Source organism: Trichomonas vaginalis, chromosome IV (genome assembly GCF_026262505.1).
Source record: "Trichomonas vaginalis G3 chromosome IV, whole genome shotgun sequence".
Lineage (NCBI taxonomy): Eukaryota > Parabasalia > Trichomonadida > Trichomonadidae > Trichomonas > Trichomonas vaginalis.
Genome location: NC_067206.1, coordinates 25,567,336 through 25,583,886, shown reverse-complemented (window position 1 = coordinate 25,583,886; position 16,551 = coordinate 25,567,336). Strand labels below are relative to the sequence as shown.

Below are 16,551 nucleotides of genomic sequence, written 5' to 3'. Positions count from 1 at the left end.
TTAAATGTATTATATATATATATATATATTTATCAATTGCTATCATAAAGTGATAAATCTACAATAATATTGTAAATTGTTGGAAATATATTCTTAGATTTCAATATGATTTCATTAATCTGAGGATTTTGCTGAATAATCTTATTAATTTCACCACTCATTGGACTAATGAATAAATAAACGCTTGAAGGAATAAGTTAAGCAAGATAAAGTAGTCAAAAATAAATGAATTTTTTCTTTTATATTTTTTGCATATGCAACTGTTGCTATTCTTTATTAATGGATTTGATTTTTAATAATGGCCAACTCCAATATTTTTCAAATACACAAAAATGTGCAAATTCAATTTTAAATAATCGTTTTTGCGCATTTTTTGCTCCCTCTGAAAAACCCTATTTTTCCAGTATAAACGCCACATTCAGCTAAATAAAGAGATATTATTTGCAGTGCCGATATAGAAAATTTATTAAATCCTCTAATTTAGCGTTAATACAACCGAAGCAATAAAACTGATTATTCATTAAAAAACCATATAATAAACTTTCAATTGTTTTATTAAATTACGTAGTTCAAATAAAATAAAAATTATTTCTTGTTGATATTCTTCCTAACCCTTGCAAATGCAAGTTCAAGATCAGTTGGTCCCTCCTTTGGCTGTTCTGGGAGCTGCTTTGGCGGAGGTTTTGTCTTAATTGCAGTAAGCATTGTGTTAATCATGCCTCTCTCAGCAATTGGAGAGGACTTTGGTCCCATATCATCAACCTTTTCGCTTGGAGATTGAGGAGCAGAGACCTTCTTCATGCCAAGCTTCTTCTCCTTCCTAGCTTTGGCAATATCGGCAGCTGCTGTAGCAATGGCAACAAACAATGTTTGTGCTCCAGGCAATCCGTAATCTAAGCCAAAGTTATATGTCATTTCAGCGAGATTATCTGTGAGAATTCCAACTTGTTTGATGACATTTGAAACTCTTCTTGCGGAAGCAACGACAAATGGAGAGATTTGTCTTCTTGCAAGAGAAGACTGAGCTGCTCTGAGTCTTCCTGTGATAGCGATGAGATCGATTGTTGCAATGACTTTAAGTTTATCGGCATCGACATCGATCTCGCTAACTGCAGGCTCGATTACATGGATTAAATCTCTTCCATCGTTTGTCTTCATTCCACGCAAGTTGAAGAGGGCTTGAAGTGAAAATGCAATTGAATCTTGACAGTTCAAGAAGTTTCCTGCTGCAAGAACTGTCTTAAGTAGTGTTGCAACGAACTTGGACTTAGCAATCTGTTTCATTGCTGTCTCAACCTTTGTAAGCTGTGACTGGATGATGACAATTTCATCATCGAACTTGTGATGCTCGAGCATATCTTCAACAGAAGAACGCCATCTTGGGACAGCTGCTAAAGCAACTGCAAGTTTTTCGGCATCAGTCGCGTCTTCTGGTAATTTGTCTTGTGTAAACAAAACAGATTCTGTTGGTTGAGATGGTAATCTGCGAAGGCACTCCAGTGTTGCAATAGAAACAGAGAACTGCTCGTTCTTAACATTGAGAGCGAGTTCTTCTGGTTTCAATCCTGCCTTCTCGAGAACTTCTTGATAAGCGGCTGCTGATTCTGGGGTGAGAATTCGGCCTTCTTGAGGTACTTGGCAAGCAAATTGTTCTGCAAGAACTCCTTTGATATCTGCTCCAGCTGGTGTCTGAGAAACTGTGGCCCAGATGCCTCTGTTGTCTTGTAATGTCTTCCATGGCATTCTTCTTGTCTTTCCACCAGTAACTGATGAGCGACGTTCTCCAGCATGAGCTTTGGAACGAGGAAGAAGTTTCTGGCCTGGTGATGTTGCTCTGAAGTTCTTTTCGCTGACGACCTTATAGTCCTTGTCAAGAGACTTCTCGACACTATATCCGTCCTTTGAAACCTTTCTTTCTGTGAATGTTCCATCTGGGTTGCGGATCCATTCTGAATAGCTTCCGTCTGTGAAGAAGGAAATTTCTTTCTGAACTTTTCCATCTGGAGAATATGTCTTTTCCGTGATTGTTCCATCCTTTGAGATAATCTTTTCTGTGTAAGATCCATCCTTCTCGTATCTCCTCTCTGTAACTGTTCCATCCTTAGCAACTGTTCTCTCGATGCATGTTCCGTCATCGTTGTTGATTCTCTCCTTGATTGAGCCATCAGGAAGAACATGCTTCGTCCTGACAACCTTTCCTTCTGGGTTGTAGAATGTTTTGTTGATTGAGCCGTCGTTGGAGATGACTAATTCGACCTGTAACTTGCCATCGCTTCCGTAGACTTTCTCGAGGATCTTTCCATCCTTTGTGACGACTTTTTCTGTTGCAGATCCATCGGCATTGACCAATCTCTGGCTGATGATTCCATCTGGTCTGATGGTCTTCTCGATGAACTTTCCGTCCTTTCCTCTGATTCTCTCCATGACTGTTCCATCTGGATTGAAGATCTTTGTTGGAACAGAGCCATCTGCATTGAGTAATCTTTCGATGATTGTTCCGTCCTTTCCAATGAGTTTCTCAGTGAGTGTTCCATCTTCGTTTTCAACTCTTTCTGGGACAGATCCATCAGCATTGAGTAATCTCTCTGACTTGACAGAGCCATCTGGATTAAGAACTCTCTCAACAATGATTCCATCCTTGTTGACAACTCTGATTGTTGTAGTTCCATCAGCATTAGTAGTAACTGTTGGCTCAGTTCCATTGGCGTTAAGAAGTGATTCTGATTCGATAGAACCATCTGGTCTGAGAATGCGCTTGATGATAATTCCGTCTGCTCTCTTTGCAGTGACAGTCATTCTGCCATCTTCGTGGATCAAAACAGGAGAAGTTGTTCCATCTGCATTCAGCAATCTCTCGAAGATCGATCCGTCTGCCTTCTTGATCTTCTCTGTGATTGTTCCATCCTGGTTTGTGATTCTCTGTGGAGCTGTTCCGTCAGCATTCAATAATCTCTCGGAAAGAACTGTTCCATCTGGGTTGAGGGTTCTCTCTACGATGACACCGTCAGCCTTCTTAAGCTTCTCTGTGATTGTGCCATCAGAATTAGTGATTCTCTCTGGATCTGATCCATCTTGGTTGAGTAATCTCTCTGAAACAATTGATCCGTCTGGGTTAACAATGCGCTCGATGATGATTCCATCCGCTCTTGTGATTCTCTCTGTGAATGTTCCATCTGGGTTTTGTGTTCTCTTTGGAGCAGTGCCATCGTGATTGAGAAGGATCTCGAGGATTGTTCCATCTGGACGTCTGATGAGCATTGTAATTGTTCCATCTTCGTTGATGGACTTTGTTGGATTTGTTCCATCGTGATTAATAATTCTCTGTGACAATAATTTGCCATCCTTGTCGTAGACACTTTCAAGGAGAGTTCCATTAGCTCTGATAACTCTTTCTGTGACAGAGCCATCAGCGTTGATGAATCTTTCTGGTGATGTTCCATTTGCGTTGACTGTCTTTGTGAAGAATGTTCCATCTGGTTTGATGATCTTTGCAGTGTAGATCTCATCTGGAGAAAGAGTTCTAACTGGAACTGTTCCATCATGATTGAGAACACGTTCAAGAATTGTTCCATCCCACTTGACAATCTTCTCTGTGATTGTCTCGTCTGGGTTGATAACATTCATTGGCTTCGTGCCATCGTGGTTGTAGAAGATTTCGAGAATTGATCCGTCGGATTTGATGACTTTGTTCAAAACAGTGCCATCTGGATTAACAACTCTTAATGGAACAGATCCATCGTGATTCAATAATCTCTCCTTCTTGACTGTTCCATCTTGGTTGTATGTTCTCTCGATGATGACACCATCAGCTCTGCGGATCTTCTCTGTGATTGTTCCATCCTCATTTGTGATTTGTTCTGGAGCAGTGTCATCAGCGTTTCTTGTAACATCTGATTTGATTGATCCATCTGGATTAAGTGTTCTCTCGAGAACAGTTCCATCAGCTCTCTTTACGATGATGACTGTTGATCCATCTTCCAACTTCTTCTCTTCTGGATTAGAGCCATCAGCATTCAACAATCTGTCTGATTTGATTGTTCCATCTGCGTTAGTTGTTCTCTCGATTATGATGCCATCAGCCTTGACAACAAGTTCTGTTGTTGTTCCGTCTTCCTCGTTTGGATAAGCTGTTGGATACATGCGAGTGAAATTGAGAGGTTTTTCGAGGGTTGTTCCATCTCCTTTGATGACCGTTTCTGTGAATGTTGAATCATCATTCTGTTTGCGAACTGGAACTGTACCATCAGCATTGAGTAATCTCTCACTGATGGAATTATCGCATCTGACGAGTCTCTCTTTGATTGTTCCATCCATGTTGTTTCTTCTTTCTGGAACGGAACCGTCGGCGTTGAGTAATCTCTCGGACTTGAGTGTTCCATCTGGATTAAGTGTTCTTTCGATGATGATTCCATCTGCTCTGATGACTTTCTCTGTGATTGTTCCGTCTTCGTTTGTTGTCCTCTCTGGAATTGTTCCGTTTGCGTTGAGCAATCTTGTGTAGGATGAACCATCAGACTTGACGATTTCTTCTGTAAGTGTTCCATCGAAGTTGACAGTTCTCTTTGGATATGTTCCGTCAGCATTCAACAATTTTTCAAGGATTGTTCCGTCAGCTCTCTTGACTTTCTCTAAGATTGTGCCGTCTGGATTGACAATTCTTTCTGGTTCAGAGCCATCAGCGTTGAGATATCTCTCAGATTTAATTGTTCCATCTGCATTGAGTGTTCTCTCAACGATGATTCCATCTGGTCTGACAATGACAGCTGTTGTTGTTCTGTCACTGAATGTCTTTCTTGATGGTTCAGTGCCATCAGGATTGAGCAATCTACCAACAGTTGTTCCATCAGGTCTGACAAGTAACTCGATGATTCTTCCATCTGAAATGACATGGCGTGTTGGAACAGTGCCATCCCAGTTGAGTAATCTCTCGTACTTGAGGGATCCATCTGGATTGAGAATGCGCTCGAAGATGATTTCATCATCTCTGACAATTCTCTCTGTTGTTGTTCCATTTGCGTTGAGGAGTTTATCTGGTGTTGTTCCGTTTCTGTTTACGATCTTTGCAGCTGTATTTCCATCTTTCTTGATGATCTTTGCTGTGTAAATACCAAGAGAGTTTGGTGTACGAGATGGAACAGAGCCATCATGGTTGAGAATGCGCTCGAGAATTGTTCCATCTGATCTGACAATCTTCTCTGCGATTGTTCCATCATGGAGATGAACTTTAGCTGTTGGCGTTCCATCTGCATTGTAGAAGACATCGAGAACAGAGCCATCCTTCTTTGAAACACTTGCAAGAATTGTTCCATCTAGATTGATAACTTTCTTTGGTTCTGTTCCATCGTGATTCAAGAGTCTCTCTGATTTGACAGAGTTATCCTTGTTGCATGTTCTTTCTAAGATTGTTCCATCGCCCTTGACAATCTTTTCGACATAAGATCCGTCTTCATTTGTAACTCTTTCTGGTGCAGAACCATCTTTATTGAGAGTAACTTCTGACTTAACAATTCCGTCTGGTGAAATTGTTCTCTCCAAAAGTGTTCCGTCAACTTTATTGTATAATTCCTTGGTGGAACCATCTGGAAGTGTTGTCTTCTTAGCTGGTGTTCCATCGGCACTGAACAATTGTTCTGATTTGAGAATTTCATCTGGAGTGAGAATTCTCTTGACAACAATTCCGTCATTGCGAGTGTATGTTTCAGTGATTGTTCTATCTGGGTTAGGAGTTCTGATGGAGTTAGTTCCATCGTGGGAAAGGTGGTATTCAACTGCTCTTCCATCCTTTCTTGTGACCTTTTCTGTTGTTGTTCCATCGTTGTTGAATGATCTGATTGGATTTGTTCCATCACCGTTGAGAATTCTTTCGTAGACTGAGCCATCTGGACGAAGAACCTTTTGTGTGATAGTTCCATTTGGATTCTGAGACTTTTCTGGATTAGATCCATCGTGGTTAAAGTATCTCTTGTACTTGAGAGCACCGTTTGGACCGATTGTTCTTTCGATCATGACGCCATCAGCTCTGAAGAGTTTCTCTTGCGATGTTCCATCAGGCTGAACATTCTTTTCAGGAACTGTTCCGTCAGCGTTGAGGAATCTCTCCTTTGTAGCGTTTGGTCCAACAGTAACTTTCTCAGAGATTGTGCCATCTTGTGTAACACTCTTCTGTGGAATTGTTCCATCGTGGTTCAAGATTCTCTCGAGGATTGATCCATCAGCTCTGATGACATTTTCTGTGATAGAACCGTCAGCGTTGTTAACTCTTTCTGGAACTGTTCCATCGGCGTTAAGCAATCTCTCGGACTGGATTGTTCCATCAGGATTAACTGTTCTCTCGAGAATTGTTCCATCAATTCTGACGAACTTCTCTGTGACAGAGCCATCTTCGTTGACAACTCTCTTTGTTGCTCCTGATGCAGCAATTTCCTGAATTGTTCCATCGGAGTTGACGGTTCTTTCTTGGATTGTTCCATCTGGCTTGATGATCTTCTCCTTGAATGATCCGTCCTTGTTGTACTTGCGTTCTGAAATTGTTCCATCTGAAGAAATTGTCTTCTGTGCAAGTAACTGTCCATCCTTTGAGAAGAGTTTTTCTGTGATTGTGCCATCTTTAGCAACAGATCTTTCGATGACAGATCCGTCTTCGTTTGTGATTCTCTGTTGTAATGTTCCATCTTTGTCTGCGTGCTTTTCGGCTGTTGATGACTTGTCACCGACTTTCTCATTGATGACACCATGTCTTGTCTCGTTTCTCTGTGATGATGAACCGTCTGGAGACTGAATCTTCTGAGACAATTCGCCTTCGTAGTTGAGAACTCTTTCTGCGATTGTTCCATCAGGATTGATGATTCTCTGGCCAGCAATTGTACCATCTGGATTGCGGATTCTCTCGATGATTGTTCCATCTGGATTTGTAATTCTTTCTGTGATTGTTCCATCAGAGTTGACGATCTTTGATGGCATGACAACGACGATTTCATTGAGTTCTTCCTTTTCTTCGGCATTCTCTGCGTTTTCACCACCTTCAAGATCTCTTGTGACATAGACATCTTCCATGAGTTCTGCAGCAGCGTAGAACTGCTTGAAGTTCTCGTTGAAAGACTTCATGAGATTGCCATGGATGTTTGAGAGCTGCTGGAATGACTGGTTTGTCAACTTGCGCTCACTTTCGATTTCTTCATCAGCTCTTTGTGCTTTTCTGATGATCTCTCCGAGCTTTCCTTTCATGCTCTCTGGAGATTCAGCCATCATTGACTGGAGTTCTTGGATGAGGCCAGGAATCTGGTTCTCCTTGTATTCTGGTGGCTGGAAGACGAGAGCTGATGCGAGTTCTTGTGCTTCTGCGAGCTGTGCCTGCATCTTTGCGTTCTCTTGGACGAGTTTGGCATTCTCTTGAACAGTCTTCTGATGTTCTTCTCTGAGATTCTCGAGTTCTGTTGATTCTGTGTTCTTCTCGGAAGAAAGTGTTGTAGCAGCCATCTTTGCAGCTGCAAGTTCTGTCTCCAACTCGCCAATTCTAGCGATAAGATCTTCATTCTGCTTCCTGATCTCGTCGTTCTGTGTAACTCTCTGCAATTCTGCCTTGAGGTTCTCGTTTTCAGCAACTTTGGCATCAAGTTCTTTTTGAACAGCGGCAGCATTTTCACTGGAAAGGCGAGAAATCTCTGCGCGAGCACTGGCGAGTTCTGCTTCGAGGCCACCTTCTGGGAGTGATGGCATTTTGGCTTCCTTTAACTCGAAATCAGATGTGAAATTGTATTTCTTAGCAAGTTCAATAGCAAATGTATTGTTGAGTCCTGTTGGAGTTGGAACTTGTAATCCTGCCATAGCAAATCTGTGTGCATCGCTTGCAGCACGTTCGAATTCCATTCCATTAAGAATGCAGTAACGAAGGTATTCGAAGAATGTAACGATGAACTTAATGACGATATCGAAATGCTTATCTGCTTGATTTCTCATGATTGAAAAGATCTGAGGAAGGATTTGTTCAGCTGTTGTGTCTTCCATTGCCTGAGCGAATTTATCTGCGTGGTAGAAGGCATCAACTGGGCCTTGGAATACTTGGTTGACTTCATTGATATCTGATTCGATAATATCTCTGAAATCTTTTTCGACATTACGTGTCTTGAAAGCATCAACGACACCAGATTTGTGGAAATCTACAGACAACTGGAGTCTTTGAGCGTAATCGCCCGAAATCGCATGATAAAGACCTGTGAGGAAGGAAACAAAAATTTGATCACTTCCTGCGCAAATTTCGTCCGAAAAGATTCTGAAAATGTTTTTAAGATTGTTCTTCTTTGCTAAATCATGAAGTGCATCGATAATAAATGCTGGGCCACGTTCCATAAAAACATATGGAAGTAAAATGTAGAGAATTGTTTCGAATTGCTGTGGTTGGAAGATTGAGATAGATTGAATGAGTAATTCGACTGCCTTGATGTGATTTGTCATTTGTTGAGATCCTTGGCGTGTGTCTACGACAGCTTTGAGTGTGCGCAATATCTTTCCTGTTGGTTCGGGAGGGAAATCAAGGGATCCCATGAAAAGCTGATGATAAGCTTGATATTTTGCTAATTCTCTTAATAATATAATCGGTCCTCCGTTCTTGCAGAACCTGTCAACCCAAACAAGGCGGGCAGTTCGTAAGTGGAGAGAAATTGATGCTAAATAACGCGTATCTAAATGTTCCTGCAACTTGATAATGAGCCATTCTGGTGTCGGAATTCTGCGCTCATGGCGTTCTTGTGCAAGAATGAATTCCCACTTCTCTTGTGCAGAAACTTTTGCAAATTGGTACTTTTTGGCCGTATCAAATTCAAGTTGTTTAATCAATTCTGTGAAAATCTCGTCAACTCGTTTGGCATCTGGCATTACCTTATTGGAAACGGCGACAGTAAACTGTTCCATTCCTGGATATGGCAATGGTTCTTCTTCTTCAGGAAAGAGCCAGTCCCAAAATCCCATTATGAAGCGAAATAAAAATTTTACATTGCCAATATTTTACACAAAGTTTTCAAAGATATAAAATAAGATTTAAAAAAAAAAAAAAAAAAAAAAAAAAAAAGGGAAGTGGGGCTTCCAGGCACTTCGTGCCCTCTAGCCCCCCCGTCACTTTTCTGTCACTTTTCGGGTAAAAACATTTTTATTATTATATATAAATGAATTTTACAAAACCACCGTTACCGTTCTTTGGAAATAAGAGTAAATGTAAAGATATTATATTGAGAGAACTTAAGAAACTACCGAATGGTCTAACATTTGTAGATTTGTTCGGTGGAAGTTTCTATATATCCCATTTGTGCCATATAATATTCCCAGACTCAAAGATTATATGCAATGACTTCGACAACTATATGGACCGTCTCAAACATATTCCAGACACAAACAATATATTGAAAGAGTTAAAAGAAAAGATACCTATAGGTAAGATGGAACGTATACCATTAGATAACAAAAATATTGTGAGAGAGGTTTTGAAAAAAGCAGAATATATAGACTGGGATAGTATATCTGCTAGACTATTATATAGTGGTTCTATAAGAGTTCATGACATTGAAACACTTATGTCAAAAGTTTTATATCTTAACTATACAAATGTTTTCAAAGAGGACATAGAAAAATATATTGAGGGTATAGAGTTTGTGAGATGTCATTGGACAGATTTGTATGAAAAATATAAAGACAAGGAAAATGTTTTCTTTATAGTGGACCCGCCGTTCTTTAACACATGGGATTTTCAATACCAAGTAGACTGGACTTTGAGAGACTCTTTAGAAACTTTAGACGTTTTACATAACCATCCATGCTTTTACTTTACATCCGATAAAAGTGGTTTGGAAACCGTTATGAGATGGTTAGAGGACATACATGACTATGAGTTTATATATGACAAGATAGAATATGAGAGAGGTCCTATAAACTGGAGAAAGTGTCACAATAAAGAAATTTTATTAGTAAGTAAATGTGGTTTGAAATAGGACTACTTGTTTTAGGTTTTTTCCATTGTGTCATTTATTTATTTGACGTGGCAGAAAAGTACAGAGAATATGAAGATGAACCAATGCCTGCAAATGTTCAGTATATGTACTCGTAAGAGATATTTTTATCTAATATTAAATGGACGCACAGAACTTAGCGAATGCACAGCAACCTGGACAACCAAACCCAGAGAATATTCCAAATGAAGTTAGAATACAAACTGCAATGGCAAACTATGGTCAAGTGCCAACAGATGTACAAATGCAAACTGCCATGTCAAATGACGCTGCGTTAGGTTTGCCACCATGGTATGCAAATATGAGATGGAAAGAGTTTTATACAAACCCTGAAGTGGGATATAAACAACTTTATGCAGATGACGCGAACACAGGAGTTGACCCAGAATATGTTTTCTACCAGAGGAGAAACAGAATGTATGAGCTCCAGTTAAAGAATGCTATGGAACTCAACAGGAAACGTAAGAGACTAGGACATTAGATTTTTACATATAGTAAAATGGGTTTCTTCAGTAAGATAGGAAACTTCTTCAGAAGAGTTGGAAGAGGTATATGGAATGGAATAAAAACCGTAGGAAGAGGAATTTGGAACGGAGTCAAAAATATTGGTAAAAGAGTAGGTCAGTTCGTTGGTATTATACCTAAAGACCCTGAACCAGAAGAACAAGCTCCTGTTATACAACAGCCTGAACCTGCACCACAGTCTAGTTGGCAACCAAATCCAACACCTCAACCGTATTAAAAAATTATATTTTTACCGTTCGATAGTAGTTGTATATGAAACTAAGTTCTAAGTAAAACGCATGGTATAATGGAATTATTCTTTTTCTTCCATCTGTAGTAAACCATACTTGAAAGTCTGAAATACTTCCACTTGGTGGTTCGTATAACTTTGTAGGTTTTTCGTAAAAGTCATTTGCCAAGCATAAGAAAGAGTTTTGGGCGCCAGAAAATGAAGCATGAACAATAATAGCAGCTGGGTCGAAAACATCTTTAAATAAATATGGTTCATCTCTTGCATATCGACTGTAAATATTTGCTAAAGGAAGTTCGACTTTCTGATTTAACATTCTTTGCAAATAATACCATGACATTGCAGTGAATTCTGTATATATTTGTTCGTCTTTCTTTGGATTGTCTTCGTAGATTTGAAATGACACTTGTGAATTTTGTTTGTCATATACAATTCTCACATAAAGTGTGCTCTCGGTATTTGCATATTCATCAGCATATTTTGCATAACATGAATTTATTTTATCTTCTATATTTTTTAACGCAGTCTGTAGAGAAGATGAAAGGTCAACTTGTATTAGCTCAATTTCTTCCCACATTTTTCGTTTCCCTTCAGATATATAATCTATATGAAACCTTACAATAAATGGAAAACTTTTATCTTCTACAGACACAAACTTCATTCTACGAAAGCCAATAGCTTTTGTGACAGATGGGTCTCTTAGCCATCTTAATGGGTAGTCAAAACGATAGCCTTCATGCTTTACGGTCTCTGTCTCAAACTTTTGACCGACATTAGTAAAAAGTTCATCTAATGGTTTAGTTGTAGCAACTCTTGAATTTTCTTTTTCTATTGGAAGCATATTTTATCTAGAATAAAAATGTCGAAAGAAACAGCGTCTATGAGAGAAATACAACACAACCGACAACTCATTATGCAAGCTCTAAATAAGAACACAACAAACTTTTCAAACTATTCTAAGATATCTGAGTCATTGAAAGAAGGAAACTTAAAACTGACATTAAACCCAATGACAGATGAGTTTCTATTTCAAGACAATAAGAACCATACTGTCTGTATAAATCCAACAAAAGGAACTTTAAACGAGAAACCTATATCTGAACTTCTTTTGAAAGCAGATGTTGGCAACAAAGCTGACAAAGAATATGTCATTGAAAAAGTTCAAGAAGAACATGACAGAGCAGATGCAACATATGCAACAAAAGAGGATGTTGAAAAGAAAGCAGATAAAACATATGTTAACGATGAGTTAGAATGTGTGGCTAGTGCGTTAGTGAAGAAGGCAGATAAGGAATATGTGGATGAAAAAGACAATGAAATTAAAGAAAGGGTTGAATGGTATAATGAACGGACATCGAAGATTTTAAAAACGAAAGCTGATACAGGATGGGTTTCAGGTGTTTAGACCTTAAAGCCGACAAAGAAACTGTAGATATGTTGGCACAAACGGTTTCAAGTCATACCAGAGGTTTAATGGAAGATGGACAACAGTTGAAAGAGCTTGAGAAAGGTGTTACAGAGTTAAGGAATACAAAAGCAGACTCGACATGGATAGGATATGTAGATGCAACAAAAGAGTATATTTTCACATGGACAGAAGGAACATACCCAAAAAATATCATAGACATAGCATCTCTGACGTAAATGAACTTGAAGAAAAGTTATATAAAAAGCAGACAAAACAGAGCTTCAAACATTAAAGACAGAAATACTTCAAACATTATATCCTATAGGTTCTATTTACACGTCAATGAACTCTACCAGACCAGAAGTAGTACTTGGTTTTGGAACTTGGACTCAAATAGTCGACAGGTTTTTGTATTGTGCAAACTCTTCAAAGGAAACAGGTGGAAGTAAAACGATTTCAGGTGAAAATTTACCTGCGCACAGTCACTACATAGATTTAAGTACATCTCAAGCAGGTTGGCATAGCATAGATTTTGGGATTGGTCAGGAATGACAAAAGGTAAAGGATATGATGTTAAAGACGACGTTAAGTTTGCTATAAATTGTTACTGGATGACACTCAGGGAGAAGGAAACCATACACATCGTTTCAGGATATACGCAAACAACGGGACAAAGTAAAGACTACATGCCACCTTACATGACAGTTTACGCATGGTATAGAATTGCTTAGTCGTCATTTTCAACTTCTTTAGCATATTCGTCAGGAGTTGTCTTATATTTGTTAGGAACTGTCTTTGAAAGTATACCACCTTGAACTTTGACAAGTTTGAAACGAGGTCTGACAATAGTAGTTTTATCTTCTGCTTGCAGTGTGTACATTTTGCCATGTTTGCCTAAAACTTCATAATATTCTCTTGTATACTTTCTTCTATTTTTACGAACACGAATGTGAGTACCTGTCGAGTTCCCATTGTTGTCATAGTCAATAGTATTTTCATATGGGTCGCGTTTAGGTATTTCTATTTTTACTTTGTCACCTTTCTTAAGTTTGAAGCCTGGCATTCTTTCTTGTTTGTCTCTTTTGACTAAACTATTAAATATATAGTCTTTCTCTAAGTCAGGGTTGTTTTTCATTTCTTCGGGGGAGTGGTTTCCCAAACCTTTTTGTTTACGGCTATTGTAAATATTTAAAACTTGTCTCATCTTTGCCATGGAGAAGTGTCTATATTTGTCGTCATATGACATTTCATTTGCTTCACCACCTTGTGGTTGGTTTAAGTCTCTTAAGATTTTTATACAACTGTCAATGACACCAAGAGCAGAATGGTTTTGGTCGACAATGAAATATTGGTTTACATTTTTTGAACGCAGATAGTTTTTAATATCGTCTGATTTGAAAGAACTTTCACAGTCAGATGTCAGTTTTGTTGGATGGTATTTGTCAACGAATATTGTCAAAGCAGTTTTCACATCTAAAATATTTTTGGACTGTAATGGTATGGCTTCACAGTATCTTGTGTTTTGACCGACAAATATTAGCCAGTATGGTGGTCCATCTTCTCTATACCTCGGAATGTTTTCCAAGATATCCATAAACCAAGCATTTGGTGTTGAACTAAAGATTTTTATCATGAGTGCTTTCTTTGTTGCCTTAGAAACATAGGGGTCCTTGTTTGGATTCGTCATTTTTTAACCCATAAGAAATGGGTTTATTTGGCGCATTAGCAGGAGTTGCATCCAGATTTTTGCCCGCAGTGGGAACAATAGCCAGAGGTGTATTTGGAGTTGGAAGGAAGATTTTGAGTACATTAGGTATACTTAAAGAGAAAGCACAACCTATTATACAAACTGTACAGAAAGGTTGGGATGTAGCACGAGATGCAGCAAATCTTATTCCAAATCCTGAAACAAGAGGAAAAGTTCAAGGATGGATGGACAATGTAGGAAGACAAGCAGGAAACTACTATAACAAAGCAAATGACTACTATAACCAAGCAGGACACTATATGGACCAAGGTGAAAGATTCTTTAACAGAGGATATAACCATGCACAACAGTGGGTAAACAATAACCAACCGCAACCGCCTCAAACGTGGGGAATGTAAATTTTTTACTGAGATGAAATGAACAATACAGCATTGAGACAAATGGGTTCAAGATGGATTTGTCGCTTCCAGCAGTTACACCACGTGTTTGTCAAGTTCTTCCTATACCTCAGGAAGTTTTAGACCGACTTAAAAAACCTAAACAACCAGTTGAAAACAAACCAAACTAAAATTTTTTACTGAGATGAAATGACCGAAGAAGTTGAAACGGTAGATTTGACACCACAAACAAAAAGTTCAGAACCATTGTCAAAACCTGTCAAAGAACTTACAGATGAAGAGAAAAATTCAATAATAGAAAGTGCCAGGTCTGGAAATACAAACCCTAACTAAAGTCACTTTTCATAGAAATGGAACGGCTAGTATCTCAAAAAAGAAACAGACTCTCACAAATAAAATATTGAAGTCTGAAGGAGCTTTCGAGACAACAGATGGAAAAGTTTACTTCACTGACCAACAGTTCATTATAGAACATCTCATTGACTTAGAGTCGAAATATTCTAAACTTTACAACAAACACAAAAAGTTGAAAGGAAAACAAAAACAAATGGCATATGATATTTATGAAGATGTTGACGACACAACTCCTGCAAGTGAGGTAAAGTCAGAGGAACCGAAAAGTGACGAAAAACCGATAGAAGAAGAAAAACCAAAAACTGAAGATAAACCAAAACCAAAGTTTAGTTTCCAAACTAAACCAAGTCAACCTTCATTAGCTGGTATGGGTTGGCGTCAAAGACTTATGGCAGCAGGTGGTTATGTAAAGTAAAGAAAAAAATATTTTTTTATTTTTATAAAAATGCCCCCATATAGAATGGATAGAAAATCTGCTAGAATAAAAGCAGAGTTAGAAAGATATGGTTGGAAAGTTTCGAAGAATTTTAAATATAGGAAGGGAAGACCCATAAAAGTCTATGACAAATTGTCTGGTCTTCGCTACGAAATGGATTGGAAACAGCACGCGCAAATTATCCAAACAGACTAGAGAGGTTAGAAGAAGAACGTCTTATGGACATGCCTTTCGATGTTAGTGAACCTCAAGTTGAAGGACACGACGGCTTTGCCAGATTCTACTGGAAACATGACGAACAATTGCATCCTTTGAGAAGGAAAAAAGGAAAAGGTGAAGACACATGCTCCCATGGAAAGAACAAGATATGCATATGAAAAGTACCGTGAAGTTAGAAGTCAAATTACATCTGGTCGAACCTTTACAGTAAACTTTGACGAAGGAAAGAACAAAGAAGGCTTCATGGGTGTACTTGCTGCCATACAAGACGGAAATAAGAAAGGATACAATCTCAGACTAACCATAACAGATTTGGACGGTCACATTTACTATGCACATGGCAATGTCACAACAGCTGCAACTTCTTGACGCTTTCAAGACTACAAAGAGAGAACAAATGGTTGACTCCGACTCAGACATTTTGAATGCAATTGAAGGAATTGCAAGTGTAAAATTTGAATGGTACCAACCTAACCCTCAAGCAGTCAGACAACATGCTGGATACTTCCCGTTCATAAATAAGTCTGACATTGACTTGACAAGGTATGGAATTTACAATTCAATTGAAACAATTGTCAATGAACCTTGCATTCTTACATGTCTCAGGAACTCTGGTCTTGTTACAGAGAGAAGATGAAGTATCTTGAGTCATGTGTGAAGACAAGGTACATTCTCAGAGGTCAATTGGCAAAAATTGCACCGTTGGCAAATGTCAATATCCGAGTCAACATACCTACAGCTAAAGGTTCTTCACATGACGACTATGTTGTTGACAAAGACTTACCATGGTTGAAGATTGTAATTGTCCACAACCACTTCATGTTGAACGAAAGTCTTACAAACCCATTGTTCGGAAAAGGCAAGTGCAACATTGTCAGAGCTGTAAACATTCTTTTCGAGAAAGGTTTGTTGGAACCAATTCCAGATGACAAGCTGACAGAAACTTTTGTACCAAAAGACGAAACAAACTTTTCACTGTTAGCAAGACCAAAAGTTGTTCCAGACAAAGTTCTAGTACAAAAGAAGTACACAATTCCAAAAGGAGTTGGATTGTTCGGATACCAACCTGAACCAGAAGAACTTCCAATGAGGTTGCAAGAACTTCAAGATGCTATAAACAAACTTCCATTGAGACATCCAATTGACGTCAAATTGTATTGGAGAGCATCTGAGTTAGGTCAGAAGGTTTTATATGAAACAGGTTGCTTCGACGATGTTTATGAGATAACAGGAGAAGTTTCTCAGAAGATAAGAGACTCACTTGAATTTCCACAAACTG

At 38.7% G+C, this 16,551-nt stretch overlaps 5 protein-coding genes and 1 pseudogene across 6 annotated transcripts, besides 1 other annotated feature; 3 read left to right on the top strand and 3 right to left on the bottom strand.

The window, feature by feature from the left end:
- Positions 1-565: 565 nt before the first annotated feature.
- On the bottom strand, positions 566-8,964 carry TVAGG3_0167260 (ankyrin repeat domain family; the record flags this gene model as incomplete). Its single annotated transcript, XM_001322606.2, has 1 exon — positions 586-8,964. The coding sequence occupies one exon, from the start codon at positions 8,962-8,964 to the stop codon at positions 586-588; it is 8,379 nt and encodes a 2,792-aa protein (XP_001322641.1).
- Positions 8,965-10,494: 1,530 nt separating this feature from the next.
- On the top strand, positions 10,495-10,737 carry TVAGG3_0167250 (serine threonine-protein phosphatase family; the record flags this gene model as incomplete). Its single annotated transcript, XM_001322604.2, has 1 exon — positions 10,495-10,737. One exon carries the CDS (start codon positions 10,495-10,497, stop codon positions 10,735-10,737), a length of 243 nt encoding a protein of 80 aa, XP_001322639.2.
- Positions 10,738-10,741: 4 nt separating this feature from the next.
- TVAGG3_0167240 (uncharacterized protein) lies at positions 10,742-11,590 on the bottom strand (the record flags this gene model as incomplete). The annotated part of the gene is made up of 1 exon (XM_001322603.2): positions 10,742-11,590. The coding sequence occupies one exon, from the start codon at positions 11,588-11,590 to the stop codon at positions 10,742-10,744; it is 849 nt and encodes a 282-aa protein (XP_001322638.2).
- Positions 11,591-11,728: 138 nt separating this feature from the next.
- Positions 11,729-16,551: part of a mobile genetic element that runs on past the window's edge.
- TVAGG3_0167230 (uncharacterized protein) lies at positions 12,885-13,448 on the bottom strand (the record flags this gene model as incomplete). Its single annotated transcript, XM_051225165.1, has 1 exon — positions 12,885-13,448. A coding segment is annotated over one exon (564 nt), but the record flags the coding sequence as incomplete, so codon positions are not given.
- TVAGG3_0167220 (uncharacterized protein) lies at positions 13,919-14,263 on the top strand (the record flags this gene model as incomplete). Its single annotated transcript, XM_051225164.1, has 1 exon — positions 13,919-14,263. A coding segment is annotated over one exon (345 nt), but the record flags the coding sequence as incomplete, so codon positions are not given.
- On the top strand, positions 14,453-15,032 carry TVAGG3_0167210 (annotated as a pseudogene). The gene has a single exon. A coding segment is annotated over exon 1 (580 nt).